Here is a 25,013-nt window from a genome sequence, read left to right as displayed (position 1 = left end):
CCTTCTGCGGCCGCTGCCGCATAAAGGCCCTTCATTCTGCGCTATTTAGGAGGGCCTCAGCGTTTATTAAGTAGTAACTCGAGTGTTTTGCATTCATTAGCGCGGCTCCTCAGAGGGGCATTACGGCCAAGAATAATCTCACGCCACGGGAAAACTGCTTTTCCACTCCCTCAACCTACGCGGCACTCACCACCCGCATGCATTAGGCTTATTTGTAAATATTTTTCCCGACGATGAAACCAAAGCACTCAGGGGCAGCACTTCCCCGGTGCTCGGGCCGTCCAGCGGGGCTGTGGCTGCACTCTGAGCCGTGTCCTGCTGCCCAGCCTCATGTCATGAGCAGCCTTGGCTCCAACTTTGGGAGCAGATTGGTGCCCGTTGGAGCATTCGGGACCTCTTGGTCCCAGGGCTGCTCCCATGAGCAGGCCCACACATCTGCTCTTCGTTCTAACAGCCCAGGCCAATAACCGCAGGGCCATTTTATTCCTACTATTGGCAGTGCCAATGAATCTCCAACCGAACACGGAACAAACGCGAACTCGGCTGAAATAACCACAAAAGCTCCAAAGCCTCTGTTCAGAAATGTCTGAACATTGCTGCACGCTCCTCCCAACCCTGGCCAAAAATATGTGCTGGAAATGTCAGGTCAACACTAGGCCAGATGGAAACGCCCTTACATGCCCTGCAGTCTGCTGCAGGACATCGGGTTGGGAGCAAGGGAAGCAACCTCCACGGCCAGCCACATGCAGAGGGCAACCATCTCTTCAAACAAACACAGCTCATGGGCTTCCAAAGAACAGATCTGCCTTTTCTATTCAGCAGAGCAAAAGCTGCATCCCATTCCTTCCCACATCTTCCTGTGTTTCTCTCCTGTTTTTGATCCTTTGTGGATCTGATAGAAATTGCCAGATGCAACTCCTCAGCTCCACGATGAGATGCAGAGTGCTGGGGAGCCGAAAGGCACAGTCAGCACTGTGTGCCTTCATGCAACACTCCTGCTAGGACTGGAGCTCATGGGGCTGCACAGTCACAGCCTGCCAGCCAGAGCTGTGTCCCGCTCCACTCGGGGCTCTGTGCTCTCCTTAGCTTTCTGCCACGTGGGGTTATTTACACCAGGAAAGACCTCTCAGAAGGATAGGATTAGGCTGGCGTGGTCCTGCTGAAGGAGCCCACAAACAAACAATTTGTATTTCCTCTTGGTTGTGCTTGATGTACTTGAGCCCTGGCTGAAGACTGTTTCATAATTACATCTTTTTATTTCTAGGCTAAGGAAGTTCTCTGGAGAATAGGGAAAATGATCAAGAGGATACTGATCCCTATTATATATAAATGGGCTCCAAATTTACATTACATTGGTGGCAAGGAGAATGTTCTAACAGATTCTAATAGAGAACACTCTAATGAGACACTAACAAATACCAATTCATTCATTGAGCTGCAGCTTCCTCATCCTTCACAGATGTAGAAGGGCCAGATCTGTCTGGAGGCTCTGAGAAACAGATCTGCTCTCAGAAGTGGATGCATAAGGCTGAACACCATGGACGTGCTTCCCCTGATATCCAAAGGCACATTTTCCAAGTAAGGCATTTTCAATCATTTGTGATTCGCAAGATTGGTGTGAGTACATTCTCTGAAAAGAGACACAACCCCTGTGATGAACGGTTCTGTAGGGAGGGAAGAGCTTGTGCCTTGCTGCTTTCTTTATGCTCTGAGTTTTCCTACCCCATCAGTCATTGAGCCTGCTCCCCATAGCAGAGCTCACCTTAGCCATATTTGTGAGCACTTTATACATTAACTGGGGATTTCAGAGAACAATTTTAATTCCATTAAAATCAATTGAAGTAAGTTAAATGGGGCCAGGATATCACCCTCAAGTTTTTTTTTTTCAGAACATTCAAACGCTTTTCTAAGTTGGCAAATATTCTCTCATATATTTCTCATATTTCTCTCATTTGGGGGTCACCATCAGCCAGCAGACAGGGTAGGTCAGATAGAGTACATACACAGGCACTGTAATCCTGCATAGTTATGGGTGCTTGAAAACTGCAAAACAAGTAAGTTCTTTTTCTGTTCTTCCTCAAATGTTAGCCTAGTGCTTTCAGACCATACGCCAGAAATGTTCTGTTGTTTTTAGTCACATCTAGAGCATATACCAACAGAACTGCCCAAGGAAGGTTCAAACTCAGAATACTGGGTTCTAAGTTCCTCTTTTACTGAAGTGCGTCTGATTTTTGAGTGTTTGGAGGAAAGAAGAGCAGCTCAGAATCCACTTTTTTAATTGCATAGGATAACTTTCAGGCTGTGGACTAAGCATTTTGTGCATTAACAAAATCACAGTCCTGAATACTTCGAGATAAAACAAGAAAAACATGAGAGACTCTCTTTTCTGTGCTTGGGTTAAAACTACGTTATCTGTTTTTTTGTATCCCTCAGTAAGATCTCCAATGTACTTTCTCCCTCTTTTTCAAACGACAAAACAGACATTTGAGATACTCTAATATTCAATTCTCCAGGATTGTTAAGGAAAGCTACCAGGCGCTGTGAGATGTGACGTAACCATCAGAGCTACTAACACCGGATTTTCTTCTGAAATCATCACTCAAAGAGTGGGTGGATGAATTCCTGTGATGGAATTTCACTAATGACATTAAACCTGACAGTATTAGGCCATGTCTCCACTGTAGAAACGTTGGTTGGATTTGATCTAACAGGGTGAAGGATCCATTAGTTTTCTGTAGCATTTCTATACTGGCAAACTCCTTAGTAAGTTTAGTTATGCCTTTATTAAAGCTCTTGGTGTTTTCTGGGAGAACTTAAACCATCAGTCACATCAGTGAAAGCACACTTTGTCAGTGTAATCTATTTTCATAGGACGAGGCTTGCTGGCCCTGCTTCCATGGCAGACATCTACACAGCCACATTTTTTCCAATTGCTGCCCTGGTGATGGTGTAGGCATTCGCTCATGGATGCCAGCAGCCCCAGGCAATACAGACAGGAATTAGCTCCATCAGACCATATGGCTGGTTATGCTCCCACAGGACAGACAGCAAGTCCGGAGACAGGCAACAGAGCACAAGAGGGCTGAAAGTCCTGCTGTGCCCACACAGCTACAGTCTGCAAATCCGGAGAGGGGACACCTCCAACTGCTATCAAGCAATTCCAGAAATTACCTTATTCTCTTCTTCACCCACTGAGTGAACCCAGTGAGGGACAATTAGCAATAAACTCCACTGCCTGTATATAGTTACAAGCTCTATTACTGCTTCTATAGAGCTGCATATTATAAATCCCATTACTGTCTAAGATGGCTTGGGCCATGCCTTCCAAATCCTCTTGCTTATCAAGCTCTGCTTCCAGAGCCTGGCTTTCAAGAGTTCTCCTTGATGCTTTTTTTTCCCCTTTCCTTTCTGAGGATATACAAAGATATGCTGTCTTTTATTTTTGAGCCTGGAATTGTTCTGAAATGTTTCCATCAAGATCAGGCTGTTTTGAAGTCATCAAGCAGGAGTCACCAGGGGCACCTCCTGCACGTTCAAATGATGGTTCACCATTGGAAAACAAGCCCTATTCTGCCTGTAGCACTCAAATTCTATCCAACTGGTCAGCTCTTTCTACCTGCAATTGCTATGTTGGAGTTGTGCATTGGAAAACAAGCTTTTTTTCCCTCACTGGTCACAGGCATGAATTATAAAACAAAGTGTATTTCTTAAGCAACTTAAAGCTTTGTCAGACCACAAAGTCCCTGACAGAACCGTCAGATCATACAACCACCGAGAGCACCAGAAAAGAAAAAAAAACATGAGACATCAAGTATTCTTGATCATTCATTAGCCTTTGCAGTGAGGGCTGCATATACATCTAAGTGCCACTATTTCTTATGTCCAAAATAAAAGTCTCTCAAAATTAGTCTGTTGTCCTGATCAGCCTGCATCGTCAGTTCCTACAACCAAAGAAAACAACCAAAATACTCAAACTGTTTCTCCAAGACCAAGCTCTAGATGATCTTTTTTTTTTTTCTTCTAAAGTACAGAGATACTGCTTAAAAGGACAGTTTTGGGGTCAAATGCCGTTGCAAAGAAACTCAATGGGATGAATCTGAGTCATTAACAATGCGTCCTTATTTCTCAATGCAAGCCAGGGAGGTTATGGTTCTGTGAATATGGATGTGGCACAGTTGGGTAGGAGGTCAGCAGCACAGAGTTAAATACTATTTTCAGCATTGTTTTCTCCTTCAGCTTCTGAGGATACAAAGCAGAAGCTGTCAGTGTTCATCCACTTTAGCTGTGAAAATACCTCTTATGAAGGCCAAGAACCATCTTATAGAGAACCAGCAAGCTTTGCTATAAGCCTGAGCTTGGAGCATCCTGACATGAAGGAGAATTCCCTAAACCTCTCAGCATAGCAATGATAAAAGCCTTTCTCCTCTGTGGAGTGGGGGGATGCGAACCATGCCTGTATTCACAGCGACAGCTGAGAGGGAAGCCTCTGGCTCAGCAGAACTTGGAGCAGGAGTTTTGGTCATTTGTTTGTGTTAGCACAGGTAATTCATACACCTGAAAAGCTTGTGCCATAGCAGCAGGACTTAAATTTGCCTTGCAGAAGCTCCACCACCTGGCCTCTCTGTGGGCCTTAGGAAACTTTTCACTCTTCCAAGCACGCTATATTCACTGTTCCTTTCTCTGCAATAGTAAATAGTGATTGTAAATTTTAGGAGGGAAAACTTCTCTTATAAATATTTACCTATCCTGCATGAACTCTCTTTCTACATAACCTTTGACTCTGAAGGCATTATGACTGATTCTTATTGTCTGTATGGAAGGGAAAAACCTACTAAATTATTTTAGCTATAATAACTACAGTAAGTTGCCTGAGCAAATCTAAATCTCTTCCACAACTTCCTGATACCTCTTTTGCAGACTCCTTATTTCAAGCCAGTAGAACTGGTCTCATTTTAGTCACACAGAGAAAGACAGAAGTTTATATACAAAGTTCCTACACTGCTGAACAATGTATGCAATTATCTGCTATGTGCACAGAAATCACCGTGCAAGTTAAGATTAAGTCAATCAGCATGAAAAGGTGACTAATTTTGTTTTGTTTTCACAATATAAGCACATTTCTGAGTCTCTATGGACAATTCAAAAGAAAGAGAGAAGAAAAGAAAGGCAATAAGGTTCCATCTACTCATCAGTTCCCTGGGAGTCACCAAGCTATTGGCAATGAGAAGCAACATATTCAACTCTCTGAAACAAATGATTCAGATTACCCTTGGATGTTTCCATTTCTTCATTCACTTGCTGAAACTGTATAATTAACACACAATCACTGGAAAAATCAACAGAGAAAGAGCTGCAAAAGTACTGCTATTAGGTATTTTCTCAAATACAATAACATCCAGACCCTGACACAATGAAAACTTCAATATGTTCTCATAAGCTGTCTCCATGACCTTGGCAGGAGCAGTACTAGGATTTCATTCTGTAAGTTCTGTAAGGAGCCATTAGAAAGAGCATTCAGGGAGCTCTCTCTGGACACAGAGGCTTTTCAAGATTGTACATCACTGTCCTTATGCTGTTATCCTTTCAACCCACAATACAACTCCTGTTGATATCAGTGGGGATGGCTAACACAGAACAGAACTGAAAAGCATATTGTAGTGTAAGCACCAGAATAGATTTACTTGGTTCCCTACAGATAATGTCCTTTGTTCCCTACACCATACCTGCTTTAAGAGCCCTCCCTTCCTATTTCCTAAGTGAGAGCCTACCACTGAGCTGTTTGCTGACTTGTCAGAGGATGCACCTGCTGACTGGTTCACAGCTGCCAAACAAAATGAAATAGTGATTGAATTCAGACTGCCTTTCCCACAAGAAGGGGTTAATTTGAACCTGGGTTTTCTATCCAGGCAATGTTTTAGGAAAATATTTAAGAAAACACTATAAGAAATTAGAAGCTCAGTAGAAAGCTTCTACTGAGCTCCTCTCAATTTTGACTGAATCCGGACAAAATATTCAACATTGCTTGGGGTGACTGAGAGAATGTAGGCATAATACTCATAAACCCCACTCCTTCACCAAGACAAGTTTAAAACTTCCACGCTCAGCAAATACCACCAACTGATCACTACGACTGCATAAGAAAATAGTCTATCCCCCAAATTATCTAAAAACCTGAATGAGGATACCAAACTCATCGCTAGAGGCAATTCTGTTCAGTCTCTAAGTTCTTGCTCTGAATGGTGCAATATTCAAATGTCTTCTTTCTCCTTGTCCTACCCTTTGTCCTAATTGCTTTAAACTCTATGTTTAATAACAGTATATTAGCAATGCCGCTTACAAAGAAGAATTAGAATGGAGTTCATTAATACCTATGTTCTCACCATATGAATATACCATAAGTAAAGCATTTTTTATGCCAAATTTTGGGCTTTTGACACATTGAATTACTTTGTTCAAAGCCCCTGTCTACTTTCCATTAGTTACTGATAAATCAAACATGCTAAAATGATGCAGCAAATAATCTCTTCCCATTTGGAACATGTGTGATTTCTTTGGGACTGGCCTATTTACAACAGCTATGATGTTCCACACACTCGGAAAGGGATTTCTTTCCCTTATGCTCTGAAAGTCTCTTTGCTTTGCTTTCCTTTTCTTTTCCTTCCTTTTTTCTCTTTTTCCATTCCTTTCCTTTTTTCTTTTCTTTTTAAAGATATTTACTGTTTTGCCACACTTCCCAGCACAAGCTTAGATCTTATTTTTTCCATTGACCTAAGTATATACTGATCCCTTCAACATTTATCAGGTGACAAAAGACCAACTTCAACGGGAACTACTTTTCTAATGGCAGCTCAATTAACGGAAAGCTAATCTTCTGGATATCAAGTCCTTTGTATTTTCTCTGCACGTAACTTCTAGGGTAAGTTCTGTAAAGTCAGTGGGTTGGTAAATGCAGACTCTAGCCTTGTCCTCTTCCATGGCTACAGCACTCTGGAAGGAAAGTAACAACTGGGTAATCTTTTGGCCTCAAAGCTGCCATCACCCCACGAAACTCAGTACTGAAAAATGCTTCTACCTAGAAAAAGCCACTCATGTGCTTGCTGTCCAAAGCAGAGTGAGTGGCTAGTTAGAAATCTAAGGCTTTGTGGTTATCTTTGTCTACTGATCTGCTGCATCCTCCAGTGCCATGTGTGCACATTGTGAAGAGGGAGAACTGCAAGGAAAACAGAGGCCTTTGTAGGAGACCACAGGGAGCATGGAGCCAGAGAAGAAAAATGGCAGGGTTAATACACGTGGTCATCAGAGGTCTGACTGCACAGACAGCACAGCAGTCCTCTAAAGTAGCAATAGGAAGGACTGGGTTATAAGAACTAAGTTGGTGCTCCATCATTTCTATGCATCTTAGAAAAACAACTGGAATATGTCACCAGTAGAGTCTGTAACACAGCAACTGTGTTTTACTGCAGCAATAGTCAGTAAGTCATTGCTGAGCTTATTAAGAGCAAAGACTCAAAGGCAAAGGCAGAGTGAAATGTTGGTTTTGTAGAGATTTTTTTTCTATAAACTTATTTACATGAAAGAAAGAAGTCCCCTAGAAACAAACATGCACAAATACACTGAGCAACATGTAATTCTTGAAAGAACAACTGTTTTCCTCACACTGGCACATTCCTTATCTTGTATTTAAGACTCCTCAGGCAAAGAATCCTCTTCCTTAGCACATGTATGGATCTTTTAACTTGGATCCCAACCACAATATTAAAAACAGGTACAGATAGGTAATCTCTGGGAGACTCTGCTTCCTGCATCAGTAATTGTTCAACTGATAATATTAGTCATTACTTGTCTACCAGACATCAAAAGTGTTTGTGATCTAAACAGGAGTCTATACAGTCAAGGGAAGATATGGAGATATTCAGCTCAGAAAGAGGCATTTCCTACTTTTAAGGAAGACCAACACAGATTTACTGAAACCACTCCTATTTGGAAATGCCAAATACTGTTCAGTACCTGTAGAGAACTGCCCAAGAGATTGCATGCCAGGTGAGTGGCCATGCTGTGCGCTGGTCCCACAGACAGTGTGCTCTGTTCTATTCTAGGAATCTCCACATCAGTCCAGACAGCCAAACTGCTGGCTATCATACACTCATTTCTGACGCATGACACTAATGGTTAACTTTGCTGGGGTACAGATTAGCCATACACTGCAAAACACACTGAACAAATCTTATTTCAAATAGTTTAAAAAGAGGTTTCAAAAGATGGAATCAGGCCTGCAGAACTTGATGAATTTTTTCACAGAGAAATGGGGGAAAATTCCTTCCAGTAGTTCAGTGTGAAAAAATAAATAGCAGAGAATAATAAAAAAAATGTTTGCAATTGATTCTAAAGACATGTAAGCTATTAATATTTATGACATCAAATATTAGTTATATTTGATGTCTAACGAAGACTCGTCTGCTTCATCAGAAATAGCTTTCTTATTTTGTCATGCATATAGAGCCAGCCTTATTAATAAAACAAAATACCACAAAGGAAAACAAGTGGAGACTAAAGGTTCTGGTAGATTTTAAGGGTTTGTATACATGTTATGTACTTATTTTTGATGGTTTTCCCTGTAAACTACAAGCTTGGGGAAAAAGAAGATAACTTGAGTGTAAAGTTTAAACTGCTTACAAATAAGAGAGAGATGTTTGAAGCTGAATTGCCTTGTCTAGGAAAAAAAAGAGCTGCTACACAGCACACTTGAGAATCGTACATCAGCGCGCATTCGCAAGTCCCCAAGTCAACAAGTGGAGCAATGCCCTGTTGGGCACAGGCCTGCACGTGGACCCACACAGCGCCAGATCCTGAAGCAGGATGGGCTGCATGGGTGCCCCATCCCCACCCCTGCTGGCCAGGACACTGTCTGCCCTCTGCTCCCCTGTCTGACTCTGCAGTTACGAGACAGCATTGTTCAAGCAGCAGTGGGTATGCCTAGAGCTTAGGAAAAAGAGGTTAATTTGCCAGCCCACTCACAGACCCATATTGTGTCCTCAGGATCTTACAAAAGATGGAATTGCAGGCAAACATACAACCATTTTCCTGCACCCAGACCATATGATACGGGCCTCAACTGCCTTGAAAGCTTATGTATACCCTCTCCTCTAAATAGGCTTTCACAACAACCTACATTACCTGCTCCAGTCTCTGAGTACGTTTATAGCTAGTAGTCCTGACACATTAGTTACGTACTGTTTGCCACAATAATTACATATAGAGCTCCTTTGTGCCCGTAAGGAAACCAACAACACTTCCCAAAGTCAACACCTCCCAAAGCAGCGCACAAGTGCTTGTGAAGAATTCAAATGTTATGGTAGGAGGTATTACAAGAGTACCTATGGTTGAGAAAACAACTGCTGGGAAATAAGAAGCTCAGCTGAAAGAAGCCTGTGCATCAGAAAAACAGCACAGCTGATAAGCTTTGGAGGGAAGTAGCTTACTGCTGTGTGTCTGTGCAAAGCCAAGTGCCTGAAAAGTCCAGCAAGAGGCCAGACTCTCACTTAAGGCCAGACTGAGTACCTGACTGTACCCTAGAAAGATGAGCTTAAGAAGCTGTGAGTGAAGACGGTATAAAATCCCTGCACAGATGGTTTCTGTTTCCTCAGCCCCATACTTTCCCAGTGCAACCTCAGAAAATGAGAGGACAAGAAAACTCAAGAAAACTCCGTAGAACCACTCACTTCAACTCAGTCTTTACCACCAGTGCTTACAGAGAACAACATCACGCTCCAAGCTACAGCACTACTGCCCTCACCAACCAGGACTGTTCTTTCCATGCTTCAGTTGACATTTAGGCTTATCTAAGTATTTCATGTCTTTTGTCTGTGTGAGTAGAGGTTTTGGGATGAGTTGGTACTCTGTGTAAGTTAGAATACGTGAATAAATTGGAAAGCTTATGTAATTATCCATGTACAAAGGATGCACGACAGTTGTTTTGAACAGAAAAATCACTCTGTGAATGAAACAAATTCCAGTAAGAAAAGATGTCACACCTACAGTACAGTTAGTCTGATGACTTCACGAAGACAGCTAACCATTATCCACATTCTAATCTTTAAAATGTAATTAACGGGCATTACATAATTCCAGCAGCACAGTAAGAGCAAAAGAGGTCGAATGCAGTAAGTTCTAATTTCACCAGGCAGGGAATGCCACGTTGCCCAATGAAAGCAGTCCGTGTTGTAAAGCTTGAATTTGCATCTATGCTTCATAAACATGGGATGGAACTGCATCACTGAGGAAGAATCCACAGAATGCCTCTTTATCTGCTAGGCATTACGACAGGCATGTCCAGCCAGCAGGTGTGGGCCACACACAGCCCACAACTTGCATTGCATCCCGCCTCCTGCCCCATGCCATCACGGTGCTGGCTCTTCCCCATCAAGCAGCCCAGCCCAGGCCTGTCACACAGCAACAACCAAACCACTGGTGTGCTATTAGCAATGTTCAGCTGAAACCAGGACACAGGGAGGCACAGTGCAGAGCCAACTCAAATATGGCAAATAATTTTATGTATTTTGATACACTGGTTAAACACAAGCCTACGAACAGAAAAAATTCTAACCACGCTTTTGTTTTGATAGAGGAATTTGAGAACAGGTTTCAACACTGGTGAAAAATCATCAATCTTTTGGTGTATTTGCAATTCGATTTTCAGTCAGTATAAACACATCATGTGTGAATTTTCAACTGGGATGTATAGAGTTGCAATCAGATATTCAATCAAAAATTTGATCGTCTCTTTATCAGACCTTCAGATCTATCTTACCAGAGAAAAATATCTCTAGCTTCACAATCACAGCTAAATTCATGTCATAATTTTTTTAACAGTATGTATATTTGTGAACGACAGTTTTCAAGGAGTAAGTATAGGAAGAGTAAAATTTCATCAAAAATCTCTGACAAACATATTGAGAACTCACTAAGAATTGCAACCACTTCCATTAAACCAAACTGATGCAGCAGTTTCACAAGAAATGAATGCCAAATATCCCACTAGTTTTATGTCTTTGTTGGGTTGCCAGAAGTTTGGACACCCATGCCTTAAGGGATTATGAAGAACTGAATTGGAACACAGCCCAGATGTAATGTCTCAGCACAGGACCTTTTGCCTGCAGGTGAGTAATTAGGCTAGAATCTGTCCCACTTCTTTTTGGTTAAATGGCTTCTGGATACAACACTGATGGTTGTGCATGGGAGCACTTATTTTGTTGGTCATGATGGAAATTCTGACGGGTACTTCAATCTCTTGGAAAATCCTGCACTGCTTTTCCTATCATGAATGTTCCCTGTTGAAGAAACAGGAACTCAATTCAACTGCTATATAAATCTGATATGGAGGAACCATTAGGAAACATGTCCTTCCCTAACATAAATAATATGTGTATTATTAGAGATGTAATACATTAGCTATGTAAGATTCTGTAATTCAGCAACAGTCTTCATCTCTGTTTTGCTGAGGAGAGCAGATGGCTATGAATGATTTCATTATTTCAGAACACATGTAAGTGTTTATTGATTTCTTTACTATTTCTTCCACTGTTTAGATTTCTTACCTGGTGCACATGCACACATGTACACAAAGGAAAAAAGAAAGCAAAGATAATTTGGCTCCTCAGCTTAGCCAGCAGATGTTGCAGTCAGTTGTTTCCCATTGAGTTTCTAGTGCTCAGCAGGTCTGAAACTGGGCCCTGAGTGAGAATCTTTCATTTGTTTGCACAACAAAATCTCCTGTTGCATTCACCAGTAGGGCAAGGTGAAGGAAATACATCCTTGCCCTCCTGAAACTGGGAGGAAGCAACCATCTGTGGGAAAACTTGTAGAAGACAGGAAGATAGAGAGATGTAAGAACATGACAAAAAGCAAGAAGCAACAACAAGATGACATCACTAGGATTTAGAGGACTTGGACAAAACAACAAAAGGAGCTGGAATCTTGTGTTTTAGAAGGAACTAATCATGAAGACTGAACTAACAAACCTTGTTCAGATTATATGATTACATGGTCAAAGGCACAAAACAGTTAACTATGTTCAAATAAAGCTTTTTTTTTTTTTTTTTTTTTGTTCTTTTTTTTCTTCTCTCCTAGAAAGAAAACAGAATTCTAATTCCATCTTGATCCTTTCTTTTAAAATTCCAAAGCAAACAGGCCTGGAATGAATTAAGACAAAGTATTAATTTAACTGTGACAATCAGCTTTCTAACTGAGGACAAGCTGTGACCTGTACATTACTACTGGCAGTTCTGCTAGACATCTTCTAACAGTGGTAACAGTGACATGCCCTTATGTGCATGGCACAACTATAAGAAATCTGTCAGTGAATTCAGTAGGAGCAGCATCTTTCCCCTATAAAATTGCACCAAAGTGGTTCTAGATTACAGATTCCTTTGAAGATTCATTGTGGATTAATATTTTGTCCATAAAGATAAGTATGGCTAAATTTTTGGTTTTGTTTCCATTCAGAATGCAATTAGGAGTTCACCTATCCACCCCACCATTCAAGACTGACCCTAAAGTCCTCCTTGCATTGGCCTGTTGTGGTAATGACAAGGCCTTGCTATGAGGTGAAAGGCTCCCTTGCATGTGTTTCTTCGAACCTTCCGAGTGGCAAGAAAGGACATAACTGAATATGATCCTAAATCTACCCTAACTGGCATGAGAAAGAGCTTGCAGTTTGCATGTCATGTTTCTGCTGCACATAATTAATTGTGAAACCAGGTATTGGCTGTATATTGTGTTACATGTGTGCATATGCATGCAAGTGAATGCTGATGGGATTATGTATGTGGATGTATTCCTGGATTTGGTTTTGTTTTTAGAATGTCCTGCAAATTTAACTAAACTGAATCAATTTACAATAAAAGACTCTGTGTGGCTCTACTTATATATCTTTCTTATGCATTTGTCCAATCAAAATGATAATATAGACAAACTGTGGACTGCAAAGTGTATTATCCAGCAATATCTCATTATTATGCAAAAAATCAGATATTCACAGCAACTGTCTCATCTATTTATTGTTTGGTTACTCATCTGGAAATTTTAATACTTTCTTCAGGGGCAGGGGCTGGCAATAAAAAAATAGATCTATATATCAAACCTTTAACTTCCAGCCATCATTGTGTGCCATAATACAGATGGAGTAGCTATCAGCTCTCTTTACTGTGTTGGTTTATTTACTTCAAGTAAGAATAAAGATTTAAAGAGAATAAAGTCACAAAGTCCACTGTGACCTAAATTTCAATGTTCCAAAGTAGGAAAAAAAAATACTTGGTGCACACAATAAAAAAACTGAATGCAGTAAGTAATATGCAGCTACAAGACTAATTAATTTATTAAAACTATGCACCCAATCTTAATCTTCTTTTTCTTTTCTTTTTTTTTTTTTTCCAAGCACATGAGTGGTTCTATTGAAACACATCAACTCCCCCTGCCAGGCTCTCATCTTTCTACATGTAGGTCACATCACAGCTAACAACACTATAATCCAGAGATGCTGCCCCTTCGTCTAACAGAGCACTTAATTACAATGCTCTCTTCAAGCATTTCATTGATCCTGCTGAACGTTATCTCTAAAAGGGCCAATGGCCCCAAAATTGAAAGTTTGATATGTAAGAAAACAAAACTCTTGGGAAATTTCTGTATAGCTTCCATTCTTCTAACCAAATTCAGCAATCAGCATCAGTAAAGAAGTGCCTTACATAGAATGAGCTTGTGAAATTTTAACTGCCATTGTGCCATTACAGTTTCATCTGCCACTTCCTCATAATACTGGGAGAGATTCCATTTTCTCAATATTAATAGAGCTTGATTTAACAGAATCAGCAGCTCTCTTTCTAGCCACATACTTGTCTCCTGCCACGTCTAAATTCTCCTCTATTACAGTATTAACATCTTGCTACTGCCATTGGCACTTTTCAAAGCACACAGTGGAACTCAGAAGCTCCAGGTTCTATCTCTATGCATGTTCTAAATATGATGACTCTCCCAGTGTATTAGCCAAACATCTTTGTCAGAACATTCTGCACGTTCCTTAACTTCACGCCTCCCTCCCATGTTTAGTATCTCAATACTGCATTTGGCTCTGTGGGGACTGAGCCCTCTCATTCAAACTGAACCAGCAGGAGCTCTATGCACTTGAAACCCTTTTCAAGACCCTGATTTTACTGGAAAAATAAAAAATATATCACAAAACCAGTTGTGTGCTTGGACAAGACAGTTTCACACAGCTCTGCATCGTTTCTGCTCTCAGACTACTCTCAGATCAGCAACTGCTTCTGGTTTCTCACTTAGATAGCAAGTCACCCAAGCCAAGGTGCAGACAATTTCCTCACAAAAGGCTACTCGCAGGAAATGCATCGCCATTCGCTACCCAAGTCACACTGACCAAAAAGCTGTTACAGATAGTCAATAATCCCTTAAGTGAGCCTAGGAAGGAGAATTTATCTCTTGGTTAACATATGCTCAGATATTTTCATACTTTGTTTCAAATTTTAATTACATGAATTATAACTTAATCATTAAAAAAAAAACACAAATCTTAAGAAAAAAAAAACTACAAGACCTGCATTATTCAGGAAAGAATAGACAGATTAAAACAATGAGATGGGAAATTGCTACCACAGACATTGCTTTTTAGCCACCTTGCCACAAATGCTCTCACCTGCAGTGGGACAAGTCTGAAGGAAAGCAACAACACTTTTCAGTTATTCCCCTAGCTACATGCATGTCATTAAGATAATTGCAATTTAGCAGCCACACACCAGTCATTACACATGCTGGCTTTATTGCGCTGGCTGACTTGGAATGGCCAAACATCTACAGAAGAGTGGAAATTCCAGGCAGAAGTGTGGAAGGATTTCAGGAAATAGATCTATATGAATGCCAGTGTATTCCAATGCAATTCAGATATTTCCTGTTTATTTGCTGAAAAAGAAAATTTAGCTTTTACTGTTTTGTTATGCTACTAAGTTACTGTAGAATTCAGAACCTGAATAAAATCAAAGTGAGCATTTAGCACTTGCTCCCTGCGCCTTTGAGTAATAGTAAATGAAGTGACCCCTGGGCCTTCGCAGATCCCCAGTGAAATCAAACTGCTCTTTGCTACAGGCATTTGAACAAGTATAATAACTGCTAGGCTCCAAACTTTCTAAAATCAGGCATGCTCCATATGTTCCTTTCTGTTTGGAAAGCTGCTAACAAATTTGGCAGGCTAGTACAACCTAAACAAAGCATACAATGTCACAGTCTTTGTTAACACCACTGATTGCATACATGCTCATAGTTGCCAAGCACTGCTTTTTAAAAAACCTTCATTTTCTGGAGATTGTAATAAAATATCAACAGAGTTTTATTTTCCATGAACTATTTTTGGTTGGAACATGAAAACAACAATCACTGAAATTGAACAATTAAAAGTTGGTCCTTTCAGGATATTTCACAGCTATTTTGTTCATTCTTGACACTCTTCTACAGAAGTAATCAGAAAAGAATGAACTAACCTGTCTTAGGAGTTACTTAGCTTGTCAGCTGAGGCTCTGGAAAAGTTGCTGTGTGTCTATAAAAAGAATCTAATGGCATTGCTTGAAATTGGTTGAGAAGTGATTGATGGGGTTATTATCATCTTCTGCTTCTGTTTACCCCAAATTAATCTAAAGCAGAGTTGTAAATTATTTAGGTGTTAATATTCACTACCCTTCGTCTCCATAGACTTAACTGAAATTGAGAATAAGTAGACCTCCTTTAGCCCACCTCCAAATAGGAAAAGTTGAATGTTCATGCAATAGATAACTGCTTCCTGCTTAGCTCATCACATCTGAATCACCAGACTTAACCTGTCCTTGGAGTATTACCTTTTATGAAAGAAGAGGTGCAGTTCATTCAAACTAATGTTACATGATCTCATTTGTAGTGTCTTTCAATAGCAATTCTTGACCTTTCAATAAAGAATCTAGATGAATTTGAGAATAATTTGGTCCTCATTCAAACAAGCATGAAAGCATTTTGTTAAATCAGTCCTGTAATTAGGAAACCACTTCACTATCACATTTTATTTTCAGCATTGATAAAAGATGCAAAAGGAGAAGTATAATTATTTGGGGGATTGCAGGTGCCCATTGTGCATATATATTTCTACCAATGTCAGAAAGCTTGGGATAATTCTTTTCGGTGCTTCAGACTTGTCAGAAGGCAGGCTATATACTTCAGCTTGTGTTCTCATGACAAAGGAGAGAGAGTTTACAAGCATAGAGCTTATAACCTCTTTTATGCATATGAGATTACTTCTGGAGAATTTTTAAAATAACTCTTTTATCCATTGAGACCAAAAAGAGGAATCCTTTGATTTATAATCTGAATCCAAAATAGTAATCTCACAGCAAATTGCCTAGCTTCAAGTGATGGTAGCCAAACTATTCTTGAATTTTGCCATTGGAATACCAATAAACCAATAAAGCAACATTTTCTGTGGGAATTTGAGACTGAGCTTCCAGAGCAAATAAACCTTGAGAATCTGACACCTGAACAAGCCAGGTTTTAAAGCACACAGTGTGCCAATTATTTTCAGTGAGTTTACTGTCTGAAACTAGAGGCATGAAGCTATTACCAATATATCCTGGTAGATAAAAACTGTCAAACTAATTAACTAAAAAAATACAATGATTTTTATATAGAATCCTAATTCTTATGTAACATCTGAACCGTAATTTCCAAGATAATTCTGAAGATTTAATCTTAGGTTTCATTTTCTACACAGGTAATTCCTGTTCTCAGATTCTCTTCAAAAAGGCATCCTGCTACAGGCTTTGATTGTCTCCCAGTTGCAGCTGCAATTATACTGCAGTTTTAGAGTTGAGGTTTATAAACAAATGGATAGACAACTCCTTTCATCCTCAGGATTTCAAGGTCTGTATTAGAATTACTGGTATGACTGTTCTCAGAGCTGGAAAGACCATCAAGAAAGTGCAGGGAGCTGCTCTTCAGCATCACAGAACTAGAAAATGATCTGTTCAGAAACCAAAGCATTAGGTTTGGCTACAGTATTCTCTGTTGTCATTTTATGAATCATAGAATGGCTTGGATTGGAAGTGGCCTCAAGGATCATCAAGTTCCAATCCCCTGTCACAAGCGGCGTTGCCAGCTGCTAGATCAAGTACTAGATCAGGCTGCCCAGGGTCCCATCCAACCTGGCCTTAGACTCCTCCAGGGATGAGGCATCCACAACCTCTCTGGGCAGCCTGTTCCAGCGCCTCACCACTCTTTCAGTAAAAAACTTCCCCCCGACATCTAATCTAAATCTCTGCTCCTTTAGTTTAAAACCACTCCCCCTTGTCCTATCACTATCTACCCTTGTAAAAAGCCTATTTCCCTCATGTTTATAAACTCCCTTTAAATACTGGAAGGCCACAATGAGGTCTCCCCACAGCTTTCTCTTTTCCAGGCTAAACAAGCCCAGCTCCTTCAGCCCATTTTCACAGGAGAGGTGCTCCAGCCATCGGATCATCTTAGTGGCCCTTCTCTGGGCCCTCTCCAAAAGCTCCACATCTTTCCTGTGTTGGGAACCCCAGACCTGGTTGCAGTACTCCAGATGGGGCCTCACGAGGGCAGAGTAGAGGGGAATAATTACCCCTCTGTCCCTGCTGCCCACCCCTCTTCTTATGGAACCCAGGACACCATTGGCTTTCCAAGCTGCAAGCACACCCTGCTGGCTCATGTTAAGGCTGAGTACTTCAGCCTTCTCTGTATCTGTTGAAGCCAGTTCTTTGTTTTCATTCAGCAAAGGGGGTACACACTCTTTGGTCCATCTCTTCTGGTCTATGTACCTATAGAATACCTTCTTGTTGTTTTTAACATCCCTTGCCAAGTTCAGTTTCATCTGCACCTTGGCTTTTCTAATCCCATCTCTTTAAGTCTGGATAGCATCCCCATATTCTTCCCAGGTGATATGCTCTTGCCTCCACTGTCTGTACATGCACCTTTTTTTCCCTCAGTTTGCCCATCAGATACTTGCCAAGCCACGCTGGTTTCTTGCCTCCCCTGCCTGCATTCTTATTCTGAGGGATAGAGAGCTCTTGCACTCTCAGAAAGGCATCCTTAAAGAGTAGCCAGTTTTGCTCAACTCCTTTGTCTCTAAGAACTTCTTCCCAGGAGACCTTGTCCAACAATTTTGTAAACAGCCTGAAGCTAGCTCTCCTGAAGTTCAGGGTTGTGACTGCACTCTTTGCCAGGTATGCATTCCTTGAAATCATAAACACAACCAGAGCACAGTTGCTGCCTCTAATTTTAATATCTCTAATGATCTCCTCCATATTGGTGAGCACCAGTTCCAGCAACGCTTCACCTCTGCTCGGTCTGTCGAACACTTGAACCTGAAAGTTATCATCAGTGGACTCCAGGAACCTCATGGATCCCTTCCAGCTTGTCACCCCTAATTTTAACTCACGGACTCTGTCTGTTTTCCTGGCTGTTTCTTAGAGGGAGCTCCTCGCAGTCAATCCACTCCTTAACATAGAGGGCAACTCCCCCATTCCTCCTGCCTTGCCTATCCCTTCTAAAAAGCTTATAGCCCTCAATTGTATTGTTCCAGTAACGTGAATCATCCCACGTTTCTGTGATGGCAATATAATCAAAGTTTTCTGAGTGCACTATGGCTTATAACTTCCCTTGCTTATTTCCCATGCTGTATAGAGACACTTCAGCTGGGCTTTCAGACACACTGCCTTCCTAGAGGAACCTTCCCACAAACCCCTTGAGGCAAATCCGAGGATTTCCTCCACCACTTCCTAGAGTGACAGCATTCCCTGGCTCTTCTCTGTCACTTTCCCTCAGCAGCTTCCAGAAGCTGGAGTAATTTCTGAGGCTAACGTTGGTACTATTTTTCTGCTGTGGATTTGGCAAAGCAGAAATCATTTGCTCGACATGGAAGTTGGTCTCAGATTCACATTCATTTAATCACTGCATGTCAAAGGATAGGTCAACTAATTTCTGGACAGCAGAGATTTAGAAATTCAAGAGTTTAAAAGATAAAAAATGCACATGCACCTTTCCTAACCAGATGATATGCTCAAGCACATATTCAATATATGGGGTTTTGGAATACACTAAAGCTGGGAATTATGCCTATTTGGACAGGCAGTAATTTTATGTTAGATTTCTACTAGCTCACAAGTACGAAAAATAGTGAAATTTTACAACATGATAGAGAAAGCAGAGAGGAGAATTCTCTCTGTCCTATTCTCCAGTCCAAAGACATGCAATAATCACTGAAATTAGTCTTTCATTACCACTAAAGAAATTAGTTTGTAAAAGTGTTTTGTTGTTGTTTATCATTTCTGCTTAAAGATGCTGATCTTTGTATTTGGTTACTACCTGTTTTGTCAACTAACACGACAACCTTCTGGCTGATTCTCCATGGCGGCCTGAAGAAAGGATTTGGTTGCAATCTTTGTTCTGCTGTGTGTGTTTTATGGGGTTTAAAAAAGCTGCAGGAGTCATGACCAACTTCTTTGGCTATTAGATGTACAAGTGTAAGAAACAGAGCTGTTGAATCAGCTGAGTCATGCTGAGCCTGTTCCATTCACCTGTGTCTGACATGGGCCCTCACAGAAACTGCACTGACTTCTTCTGTTTCAATCCCATCCCTACACCAATAACGTTCCATTGGTTTTATAACCTACTTTGTTCTTGACCACATTAACTCTTCCATCTGGAGATTCCAAGAATCTCTGACCCATGGAGAAAGCCAGACAGAGGGTTTGTGGGCATTTATGTCTGCCAATATGACAGGCTGTAAGATAGCAGACGCTTGGGAAACCCATTAAAGCCAGATGGTTTGTTAAAACATATGTTATATAAGAGCACAGCCTGTAGGTACCCTGAAGAAGACAAGCCTATGGCTAATAATGGCATCAAGGAACAACTGAAATCACATAGGAATTACTGCAACTAAGAGCAAAACCTAAACTGCAGATTCACGCAGGGAAGTGCAGATGAGATTAAATCTGTTCGAAAGCACATATTAAAATTAATTCCCTGAATCGGAGGCAGAGATGCAAAATTTAAATGCCAGCAAGTATTTTCCAACTTCCTAAAATCTGTCTCTGCCTACATGGAGTAATACGGATCACTTATTACAAGCACAACCATTTTAACTCTTTTCAGTGACCAAAGTCCAGACTTTTCTTCTGTTTACAAAATGCTCAACTCTGTTGTTGCTAGCAGAAGTCCTCAGAGAACCTAAATATTTAGGAGGCCTAAATATTTACACAAATCTTAAAAGTTAGAGTGATGCTACGTATTTGCTTTATTAGCCGTTTATCTTTGTATCACATTTCAGATTAAATATAATTAAGTATGCAAAAATAGTTTGGATATACTGAACACGTAGGATCATGATTATTCCTTTCTTGTGTGGCCTTTCACCAGGCAGCTTCCCATACATATTACTAAAAGTGCTCTCTGTGGTAGGAGGTAAGTACATGAATAACTGTATGGGGCAGGTATTCCTTTCTGGAGGAAGGAAAAATGTATGAAACACTTTAATAAAGAGTGCTGATAGGAGCAAAGGACAAGCATGAGAGTGAATCTAAAATAACAAATTCCCATTTGCTTCCATGGATTTACATCTTGGCTGCTGCACAAATAGCAAAGCACCAAACTGGGATCCCAAAGGAAAGGACACAGTTCTGCAGTAGATCTATGAGCAAAGAGGACATGAATTTGCCAGCATAATCGATCAAGAATGCACCTTACCATTTTGGTTTATATGCACCCTAGAGCCAGGTGACCTGGACAGACTGAACAGAATAGATGTCAAGACAGACAACCTTTACTACTTTTCCTCATAAATGGACTACTAACAGCTACCACATTTCTCTTAAACTGAGCAAGCAGCTTGTTTGTCAGCTGATGTAATCTGCTGATCATTTTTATTCCTGGGACTACGGGAAGCCACAGAAGTTCCAAAATTGCCAACAGCAGGTAAATAACAAGAACAAAATAATGAACTTCAGCAGAAGGTAAAGAAAAAGCATTTTAAGTTTCTGAATTTCATTGCATAAAATAACCGGGAGTGGGCAATTATGATGTTTCTGCTGCTATTCCTGCTAGCAAGTTATTGGCATTGTCAATGGGAACAAATTCTTTCTGGGTAATAGCATAACTTTTACATTGAGTTCTTATGGCCTGATCATTTTCAAGAAAGCAAAGAACATACTAGGGACCAAGGTAATTTTGCTGGTTTATCACTAAGATAAACAGTAAGTGGGAAGTCATGTGAAATGATCTCTGTGTGTTTGTTTTGAAAGTTACAAATATTATGCTATTCCTTAACTTAATTCCTTCAAGACTCCTTTTCTTTTCCTGTGCGTTGGCCCTTCCTGTCAGAATCCTAACTTTTCATCAAGGAAGCTGATTTCTTAGCACTGCTATGGAACACAGACCTTTTTTCAAATTTCCTGGTGATAGCGAGGCTAGGATGCTCTTTGTATATGCTACTTAAATGAATTAAATCAACTCAAATGTGTGATCTCTCCAGACAAAGATGAAGGTTACATAGTTTAAGGATGAAATATAGACCATCCTCTACAAAAGCACTGTGTTGCAGTTTAATTAAAAGAATTCATTAAAGTCGTGCTCCATCCTAGGTAATTAGTATGCATAATTTATGCTTTGCCTAATACACAAGGGCAGTAGCCTGAATAATAAACTCAAGTTAACCTTAAGTGGAAGAAATTGAATGGTCAGATGTTTATTTAGCTCAGGTTTGCTCAAGAGCTAAGGTTAAAGAGGTGAAATTCTGTTATAGTTAATTAATTTCTTCAATTTTCTTCATAAAATGCTGCCTACCAAGTGGGATGAAAGGTTTTTTTCTTTTCTTAATGAAGGATATCTTTTGCCCACATCAGTTACCAGTTCTGTTGCACAGTCTGTGATGATGTAGACGCAGTTTCTAGTAAGGATTTAACCTGAAAGTAGGTAGCCTTGGAAATTCTCAGTGAGATCCAAGTGTAGCAAAAGGCTCCAACACCAACTCTCAAAGGAAGGGCTCTGTAATCTGAAGTCATTGGCTTTCACAGCACCCTGATCTACTGCCCTTCCTACCTCATCTTCCAGCTCCTGCCTCTGTCTCTGGTTTGATGTAACTTCAGCCGCATTGCCTCACTGCAAACCAAACCAGGACACTGATGTGACCAATCAAAAGCAAAGCAATAAAATACACTTTATTTTGATGAATTATTTTCCACAGGGTTCAGTTCACAATATGTCTAAATATGCCATCACATCAGCATTTCTGAGTGTCCACAAAAGGATCAATAGTGACTCGAGTTGCAACTGCTACTGAACACCTTAGCAACCTTACATCATCGAGCACTAAGCATCGGTTCCTTAAAGCAGAGAATGATTACATACAAACTGTTGAAGTGCAGCTACACTACTGCACTCCTTCATGAGTACCATCTCCCTCAGGCATCCTTGTGACTAAGTTCTGCTCTCATACAAGTCTGTGAAAGCCAGGCCTATGACTTGCAGATTCTGTGAAAAGACACAAGGATGTCAGGCAGATTAGTAATAGATGGAAAGCAGGCCAGAAAGAGTCTGATGTCTGTTGCTTTCCTAGAGAAATTCTGAAGTTCAGTGACAGAAGAGAAATCTTCCCCAAAGCCTTCTGGTAACAAGACAGATCAGAAGACAGTTCTCTCCATCCTGTCAAAACTTTTGCCTTTTGCACTCTCACATTTCTCCCTGTCTTGTACCCAGATTAGGAATTCACCATATTTCCAATCTTTAAAAAAGAAAATCTATGGTTGATTTGCTTTTTTCCTTTTTTTCCCTTTTTTTGTTGCCTGTGAGTAGGGAAACCCCCTGCAGTGTGTGGGGCTTAGATTAGGCCTAATGGAAGATGCTGAATGGGTTTTATCTTTCCTTCAATCTATTCGATTGCTGCTTCCTATTATTATCTCATGTTCCAGCAACAGCATAAAAACTAGAGCCATTTGGTAACATAGGGAATCCACAGCCAGAAGCCAGGTCTTTGTGCATCCTCCTACCCCTGCGATAGTTGCTCTCCTGAGCAGACATGTGACACTTTGTAACTTTCAAATACAGAAGAAAGATTATCTAACCACCTCTGTACTTTTTTCGTTTGTCGGTTTTGCTTTCAGTTGAAGAACAAAGTCATTCTGAGGTATTATCTGCAATAATTTTAGGAGCTTTGCTCCAAAATACATAGATGATACTAAATCAAATGAGGTCTATTCCAAGCTGCATCACTAAGGAGCCTTTATTAGCTTTCTGTTGTATTTATTTGTGCAATGGCCCATAAGGAAACTTCTTCTAAGGGTTAACTATTATTACTCCACAGCTTTCACTGATGATCCTGGTGTTGGCTTGAACATCTCCCACTACCACATTCACAGTAGAAAGAGATGAACGAATGAGAGTCATCCTGCAGAACCAACTGGTATAGTACGGAGGGCCAGGGCTCAATCTTACTGAAACTGATGGCAAAATGTGAGCTATATTTTGCTTTAAAGGAAGTTGAATCTATGCTGATTGAAATAGATTCACCAGTCCCAACAGAAATCTGCCTTTCTTTGGATAAGAATGCTTTGTTTGCATGGGAGTCCTTTGGCTTCAGCTGGTAGCACTCAGCTAAGGCTTGGTCCCAGAACCACCCACTGAAGTCTGTACAAGTCTGCAAGTATACAGATTTGGTCATGCCTCCTGGAATACATAGCAAGAGAGCAATGCCAGCCATAGAAGCACAGTAACTTTAGAAATCAATGTGTTATTCCTGCTACACATTTCTGGCCTTTTATGCTCTTTTCTAGAAACATTCAGATAACTCAGATTAAATTTTAATAAGTCAAAATGATGGATGAAAATCATTTTCAGTCACATATGCACATGCTTTCAAAAGTTCATGTGTATGAATTTTCACCATACCAACAAGAAACTTAAACAACAGAAGTGTCCTATTTTAAGACCAGGTAAGAACTTCTAACAAAACTCACATTTCTAGTACTAAGCAATTACCAGCTGATACAAATGTCTCTTAGAATAATTAAACTGCATTTCTTTTTCCAAGATATAAATATTCTCTTGTTTTGAACAAGTATATTTGTAAAAACTCTTACTGACAAAGAAAAAAGTTGGAGGACAAGCAAGTTTTACAAAGCAGAATCTACTCTTCTGCTCTTGAACTGAAGTCTTGCTCAAAACATCCAAACATATACAAAGGTCACTGCATTACAGAGAGAAACTCATTTTGCTACAGCTAAGGTACGAAACACGGTTGCTCAATTTCATACAGTTTCACAAAATGCTATTACTACTACTGGTAAATTTAAATAATTTTCTGTTCTTTCCATATAATATTATAAAGTAAATTAGAACTTTTTCATCATCTGTTACCCACCAATACATAAATGCAGAGTTACACTGTAAGTATGGTCCAAAGCCAAATGATCAGGCAGTCCTAGACCTTGGAGAAGCAATTAAATTGGTCAACAAAATTATTTAACTGGAGAACAGAAGCAGAGCAATAGATTTTCTGAAATTAATCAGAATGGATTTCATAGTTATTATTAACTGTAAGACTGTAAGTACTGTGACAGACTTTATTAACTTTATTATTAAGGCTTTTGAAATTGTTTCTAGACGCATGGCTAGATGTACTCCTGAAAAAATTGGACCAGTTCCATTAATCTAGCAGTTTTCCTATCTTTAAGCTATTTTTTGCTGGCATGGTTTCCCTGAGGTATCTATGCCCTGCAGGAGCAGCAGGCTTCTTGCCAGAGTTGGACACCCCTCCTCCTCACAATGCTACCAACTAACTTGCTCCATTACTTTTAATAGTGTGGCACGTGTCCAAAGCTCTAACACCATCACTTCACTGGGCACCTCAAAGGGTGTCAAAGGGCGCTCAGCATATTAAGCCAGATATTTATCTCTCTTGGAGTCTATTTTTAGGTTTA

At 40.3% G+C, this 25,013-nt stretch overlaps 1 protein-coding gene across 1 annotated transcript in view; it reads right to left on the bottom strand.

The window, feature by feature from the left end:
• Positions 1-17,911, bottom strand: part of ANXA2 (annexin A2) — a 118,260-nt gene extending 100,349 nt beyond the window's left edge. The window contains exon 1 of the mRNA XM_031555216.1: positions 17,663-17,911. Coding sequence (XP_031411076.1) covers positions 17,663-17,911 — 249 coding nt within the window. The remainder of the gene's footprint in view (positions 1-17,662) is intronic.
• Between the last annotated feature and the right edge of the window lie 7,102 nt (positions 17,912-25,013).

The sequence above is a fragment of the Meleagris gallopavo genome, chromosome 12, assembly GCF_000146605.3.
Source record: "Meleagris gallopavo isolate NT-WF06-2002-E0010 breed Aviagen turkey brand Nicholas breeding stock chromosome 12, Turkey_5.1, whole genome shotgun sequence".
In the NCBI taxonomy this organism is placed as follows: domain Eukaryota; kingdom Metazoa; phylum Chordata; class Aves; order Galliformes; family Phasianidae; genus Meleagris; species Meleagris gallopavo.
Note: the sequence above shows the minus strand (reverse complement) of the source record. Positions and strands in the feature narration are given on the sequence as shown.